General features: G+C 43.1%; 1 protein-coding gene across 1 annotated transcript; it reads right to left on the reverse strand.

The window, feature by feature from the left end:
• Window positions 1-5,013, reverse strand: LOC101764080 (DDT domain-containing protein DDR4). The gene is made up of 11 exons (XM_004968375.3): window positions 4,810-5,013; window positions 4,592-4,702; window positions 3,509-3,595; window positions 3,406-3,443; window positions 3,250-3,331; window positions 2,990-3,096; window positions 2,204-2,366; window positions 2,041-2,130; window positions 1,779-1,890; window positions 1,228-1,270; window positions 1-890 (listed from the first exon to the last, which is right to left on the reverse strand). Exons 1-11 carry the CDS (start codon window positions 4,957-4,959, stop codon window positions 365-367), a joined length of 1,509 nt encoding a protein of 502 aa, XP_004968432.1. The 5' UTR covers window positions 4,960-5,013; the 3' UTR covers window positions 1-364.
• Between the last annotated feature and the right edge of the window lie 2,043 nt (window positions 5,014-7,056).

A 7,056-nucleotide genomic window follows, 5' to 3' on the forward strand; every position in this document is an offset into this window, starting at 1 on the left:
TAAACAGCAAGGATAAAAGCACCATTTCTGCTTCAGAATTCAGGATGCATGGATAACATATTTTACAGCAGGCTACAAGCGCAATAATAACAATAAACATTCATAAACTAGATTTTGGTTGGCGTCAGTGGTGATGCGTCGCAATCTAGACGCATATGTACAAATCACCACACAAGTGGGGCAGAGGTGCCCCCATGACTTTGCGAAGATTACTCATCAGCAATGGGGAAAATGCTAGTGCTGTCTGAGTCCGTTTTCCCCCAGCCGGTGTACAAGTGGAAGCAGCTGGTGATGCTAAACCTCCTAAACCAACCGCTTCCACAAGGAAAAGAATACAAAATACCACATGAACCCTCAGCTAATATTACTCAGATTCATCCTCTGAGTCAGCAACAAACTGTGCAACATCATCTTCAGAGCCCGAGGAAGCAGCGCCTGGTTGCTTAGAGACCGGCGTGGGCCTTTGCCTCAGTGTTTTCTTTGTCATTGGTGGAGGAGTGAGCTGACCTGGATGCATAGCCTCTTCGTCATTCTTCATGTTTCTTTGACTCCGACGGAGCCCTTGTCTAGGCTTCTCCTTCAACAAGCGGGCAGCAAGACGGGTTCTCTTGCGCGGTACAAACACATCCTCCTCTTCCAAGTCGCTCCTGTAGGGATCAGAAGCATTATTGTCTCCATCACTATCAGCAGAGCCACCATCCTGCTCAGTATAGTCTCTGTCTTCCTCATCACCAGAGCTCAGGTCACTTAGGTACTTGGCATCATCCAGTCCTCCATCTTTGTTGCGCTCAGAATTGATGTCAGGTCTTCCATTGGCTCCTTTGTTTCCCAGATGTGAAGCACACTTCTCTTTTGTTCCTGCCTCATGTGAATCGTGTTCTTTTGCTTTCCTGCATACAGGTACAATAAGTCTTTTAAAAAAGAATTATTTGTAGTTACTAGTTACCAAATAAAGAAAGGAACAATTCCTACGATTTTGAAGATGATTCAGACATTAACTTATTGAGATTGCAATCCATAGTTTATATGTGATGATATTTCTTTGAAAATTAAAAGGCAGACTCAATTCCCACTTCCAGGAGTTTTCTATACACACAATTTTCACAAACAAACATCCCAAGTATTGATCATGCTTGTTACCATAAGAAGATAACTGATGCTTCTATTCTGCAATGAGCTAATGCTATTGAAAAAACACTGGAGAGTGGTGGAATGGCCTGAACTTACGATGTAGCTTTTATTGCCTCCTCAATCGAGCGATCATAATCAGCTGCATACAAAAGAAATCAAAGATTAGTAAAAAGACATGGTCTTTCACACCATTTTTAATCCAATCAGAGTAGACATAAGCAACATGTAGCAGATATCACGAATGTTATCATATTGTACTATTTTGTGTTCTAGTAGGAATTGCCCACATCACTGTTCAACTATCATTTGGTGTGTTTGCTTGTGATCCTGGGCCAGGCAGCATCGCCAGCCCCGGGTGTCGGAAATCTGACAGCCAGGAATGCTGCTTGCAAGCTGGCCAGGGTGGTGCAAAGCAAATATGTCCTCAATGGTTAAAGATAGTAAAAGCGTGTTAATGGATGTATCTATAGAAAATGTCAGAATGAGATTCTGACAGAAGAAAAGAGGGATGAAATTGTAATATGGCATTCAGCATGACCATCAAGCTGACAGTTGCACACCCCTTGCCAGATAAAAGTAACCATAATAAGATTTGATTTTTTATGGCCTTTTGTGTTGCTGAAATGATTAACAAAGAAGATCCTTACAGTAATTGTAGTTGACAGGCCTACGGTTACGCAGTGAACGGGTTTGGAAACTGTTAGCAAAAGCTAAAAGTTTGTCCTTCTTCTCCTGACGTTTTAAATCCCTCTCTTTTTTCTGCAGAGCATGAAAAAAATTCTTTATGCAAAGGATAATGAAGATATTTCAGATATAATATAAATAGTATTATTTTTAACACATCTTGAAGTAATTACAAAAGTATAGGTGGAAATAGATGGGAACTTAGGAACCACAGCTGGTGTTTACCTTTTGTAACTTCTCCACAGCTGGAATAATTTCTGCCTTAAGATGCTCAGCAATAGCAGATTCAGTTCGACCCTTTCTAGATAGCTTCTCCTGTCAACATCTTATGTCAAATATAGTAGTAAAATATAAGTGTGCATGAAAAATATATCAGCAGAAGCCTTACTGATATCTCAAGAAACTCGTCCAGGTTAGTTGCAACTGTTTCCCAATGAATATTGATGTCTGGTTTTGTCAAATGGCCACTCTTTCCCTTCCAATTCTGCTTAAAATTAACCGTTACATCTTCTTTATATAATCTATGGCCAATAGTTGAGTCACCATCATACCTAATAAGCAAAAGGATTTCATTTGGCAAAGTCAGTAAAAGAAAAGTATGACAGGATAAGAACTTTAAAATGAAAAGTGTAAGAACTGTCAGATAAGACGAACTATCACATTAGAAGAGCATCTATCCACGAAATGGAAGAGTTCTTAGTGTACAAAACTCAAAACTCTGTAGGGAGCTATGATCTCACTACCAGCCTCAAAAAAGGGTCATTTAAATTATCTTTTCATTTACCAAAAAAAAAACTTTCTTTGCCATTGAGCATCTGAATCAGATCAACCACGTTAACTAAGCATATAAAACAGAAATACCAGGATAAGTATCAAGCACAAATTGGTAACCCTTTTGGCATAATCTAGTTATCAGAATGCAAATAACTCAACATAGTCCAATCATGATTGCATTTCAAATTCCACCCAGAACTTTCTGTTTAAAATTTCTCAAGTCATCATATCAATCTATTTCTCTTCCAGAAAGATACATCATCGCAACAAACTCATCAGTTTTTATTTCGAAACTTACTGATTCTAAAGAACCTTAAATTGTGAATAGCAGCACCTCATTGACCAGAGATGATACATCAAGGATTATAGGCAATGAAAATGAACAGAAAATGACTTATACCAGTATACAGTCCCATTACTTCCAATCCCTAGCTTATCTTTCCGAAAGTTGGAAATATTAGCTCCTTTCTTCATTTCATCATTAACATACCATACGGCATCATTTTGCTGTAATGATAGATAATTTTCAGTCAGCTTAAAGTGCAGTAAAATACTCACATGAAATTGTAGATTTTTTATTTATTAAACTACGAAAGCTGACCAAAATGCCCAGCTTGCTGAAATTAAACCAATAGAAAGCATATTTCACAACTGGAGTACCTCAGATCGAACTTCACAAAGCGCTTTCAGTATTAACAAACGCTTGATTGGATCTTGCTGCTTATACGTCTCGACCTCCTTCCTGCATGCACAAATAAGTTGCAATGATAAAATCGTCAAAACATTAGACAAATGCATTGGTGCACATACTCATACCCCGGATTACTTTTGAATGGGTTTGCTCCTTCAGCAACCTGAAACCAAAATAATATTGTAATCACATCACAGGAGAAGGTCAAGCCATGCGAATGCAACATACCCATGACCACCAATCTGTTAGCTTCTTGGAAGTTACTATAATCCATCCATCCTCATCCTTGAGATTTTTGTTAACTGGAGGTATTCCCTGGCATATTTGGTATTAAAGATGAGCAAACATCTCAAAGAAACATGACATGGTGCAAGATAAAAAAATGTAGATGGTAATTATGTCAGCAAAAAAGACAAATTGTGCTAAAAATGAAGTTAAGTGAAATTTGCCCCCTGCGTATGCAAAGCAACAATACATCATAAAGCAACTGATGCAAAAATTTGGTAACTAATATGCAAACAAGGCAAGATGGCCCGCATATACACTGTACAGAAATGCTTGAGAATGCATGCGGGTTTGGTTTACAAGACTCAGAAGGCCTTGGCAGAATTGATCAGTTTTGACAGACAGACAATATAGTTAGTGGACAACCATCACCATGCTATCATATATTACTCCCAGAATGATGCACAAGGAACTTGCAGTAACTAAAAAAACGATCGGGTTGAAAGGTGGCTTCAAGTACATAAACAGTTACTACTAAAGGCTTAGTTGAAATCAAATCTTTCGATACTATCCCTAGCTTGATACAGAAGAAAGCTCATAACTACAAGGAGTCATCGTGGTATAAAATAAATGAAGCCAGCCGGGAATTTACGTTACCAAGTCAAAAAGGAAAAAGTTAGACAATCACATATCCTTCATTTTAAGGGGAAGGGGGACCTTTCTTGAAACCTATGTGAACAACCGCAACCATGTGCTCTAGCACTAGCCATAAGAGAAGACCAAAACATGACGCTTCTGTCTCTGTGAAGTTTATAGTGATTCATGATAGCACAAACACATCAAGTCATCAACACAGAACTTGTTCCTCTACGCAATCAGTCAGACCTCCCAGGCATTGTGCCGATATGCACCTGATTTGAAAAGCAAAATGCAAACACCAGATTTGAAAGCAAAATGCAAACCCGCACAGCCACACACACGCACCGGTGGATACAAAATTATGCGGAAACGCTCCACACGAATCTGAAAAGAATATATGAGAGCCCACGGCGCGCGGGGTAACAGATAAATAAAGTAATAAACCACCTTCAAAAGGGCAATATGGATGCGAGCGAGGTTCCGGTTGTTCGACACGAGCGCCGTCTCGATTTCCTCCGCCGAGAGCCCCAGGTCCGCCTTGATCACCGGCTCAAACACCTGAAACCCACGAACCAGAACCCGAATCACATGAATCGCGCACGGAAAAGCAGAATCGCCCCAAGCGATCCGCGGATCGCGAGAGCGGGAAGAAACCCTAGGCTCACCTTGAGGAAGTGGAGCACGGAGGCTAGCTGCCAGCGGCTGCGGAGGAGGACGACAGGGTCCTCGGAACCGGCGGAGGCCTCATCGGGAGCCGGTGCCCTCGGGGGCTTCGGCGGCGACGATGGCTTGCGCTTCGCCGGCGGCGAGGCCATTGGGGAGAGAGGGGCGGGCGGGAAGGGGAGAAATTTTTGTGGGTGGAGGCGGGAGGGGAGGCAGCACTGTGGGGTTCGGCGGTGGAAGCGGTTTTATCACTCGCTCGTGCGGAGCGAGGAGGTGTCGTGGGCTTTGGCTGGGCTGGATTTCCTCCTTTCTTCAGGCCCGACGTCGGAATCAAATTGATACTATAGACTGAAAAGGAAGATGTCCTAAAAACGAAAACAAATAAAAAGGAAAGAACAAGGATCAATCACGGTTAGGATTCAGGTTACCTGTTGTGGTGCCGGACAAGAGGAAGCTCCAGAAGAGGATGCTGGCATACGGTAGTAGCGGACGGTGTGTGCGTGTGGCGCCACCAATCACAATGGTAGATGCATCAAGCTTGGTCGGATTAGCGAAGCAACAACAGAGGAAGAGGTGTGCCACCGGAGCTAGGAGAGCCCGCGGAGGAGGTGGGAATCAAGGTGTTGAAGTAGGGGAAGAAACTGGCGCCGGCAATATGAAGGTTGACGCCGAGGCGCCACCCACCGTAGTGGTGGAGGATAGTGGTTAGGCGGTGCAAGCGGAGGAGGCATCAAGCTTGGTCGGATTTGCAAGGGAGTAATCGGAAGACGGTGGAGAGATCAGATCTAGGTGAAGGATATGGGGAAGGAACCGGCGTTGGCGAGATGAAGGTTGGCGGCGGGACGGGGCGCGTGGAGGAAGAAAGAGCGAGTTTAGAAGGGAAGTGGGCGTGGTTTAATACCCTAGACGGGGAGGGCTTCTCCTAGGAGAGGTCTGTAAACCTAATTCGGCTAAATCTAGTTGGGCTGGGGAAAGCTAAGAGAGAGAGGCAGGAGAGTGAGACATTAATCGGGCTCCGGTAGTAGAAGAGGTTTTATGAGGTGTCATAGGCTATCTGGGCTGAGTTATAGGCCTAATTAGTAGGAGACCAATTTGAATGAGTGGCTTGGTTAAATCGGCTCGAATTGGGCTGTATTTACTTATTTTAGGCCTGAATAACAAGTGGTATAATATCATCGGGGATTTTGCACCATTGCTTAAAGATTCGACGGCGTAAATCTGCGGCAGAACTAAAGGAATGAGTTCTCTCTCTAGCTCCAGACACGCCTCTCTGTTGTTCTTGCCTTCAACCCCGCGCCCATCATTGCCTTATTGCAACCTCATTGCCTCACAAGTACTCTCTCACTGACCCCTTGGGTGATGCTCGTCTCTGCCGACACCGTAGGCTAGCTACCCGGTTGTTCCCGCCACCAGTGGCGAGCGCACGGGGACACCATGTTCTCGGTGTCACCCTAGAGCTTCCTCTATAGTCAGGAACACAGAATCCAACTCTTGAACCCTCCAATCTGAAATCCTAACCCACCAAAAGCATCAGAGGTTGCCTAACATAGAGAAAATGGAATAAAGTACGACGAAGAAAAAGAGGGGCCGCTAGAGAAGAAGGTACAAAATTCGACAGATTTCAACCCGCGAGTCAGTGGACCATATAGCGAAATATAGTATGGTAGTCGAGGCTTAACCGAAGGAAAAGAGTGTTCGTTGAGGGACCATGCTCCGGCGCAGTAGTGCACGTGCTGCCACCTACGTATGGGCCTACATGAGATCCTCGTCCGTGCGCTAAGCGCGTTTTAAAGCTAAGGGCATGTTCAACAATTTAGACAGCTGCCGTCTGCAAGTACCTTGAATGTCGTACACAGACAGTAAAACAAACAATGTATACAATGGCTTGTCTATTAAATTATCCATAAGTTATTTAATTTATGCATGAACACATAATACGTGGTGATTAGGTATAGCTTGATCTTTGTATGCTATTTTGTTGTTTGTTTGAGATGATACATGATGCTTACCATCCGAGAGAATAAACTTACCTAGGAGTATCATTTAACTTTTAGTTTTACTTCATGTCATTCTAACCTGCCTAAAGGACTTTGCTGATATTACAATCTTTCACAAGTGATGTAATATAAAAGTGCAAGGATCTAGATGTAAAAATGGCTGCCCAAATATCTCGCTGATTCTGTTTCTCTCGAATCGTCCTTTCTCTTGGTCTTTCTCGTCCATCTCCGCTGGTAGATCTTGGAGGGGAC

The sequence above is a fragment of the Setaria italica genome, chromosome V (assembly GCF_000263155.2).
Source record: "Setaria italica strain Yugu1 chromosome V, Setaria_italica_v2.0, whole genome shotgun sequence".
In the NCBI taxonomy this organism is placed as follows: Eukaryota; Viridiplantae; Streptophyta; class Magnoliopsida; order Poales; family Poaceae; genus Setaria; species Setaria italica.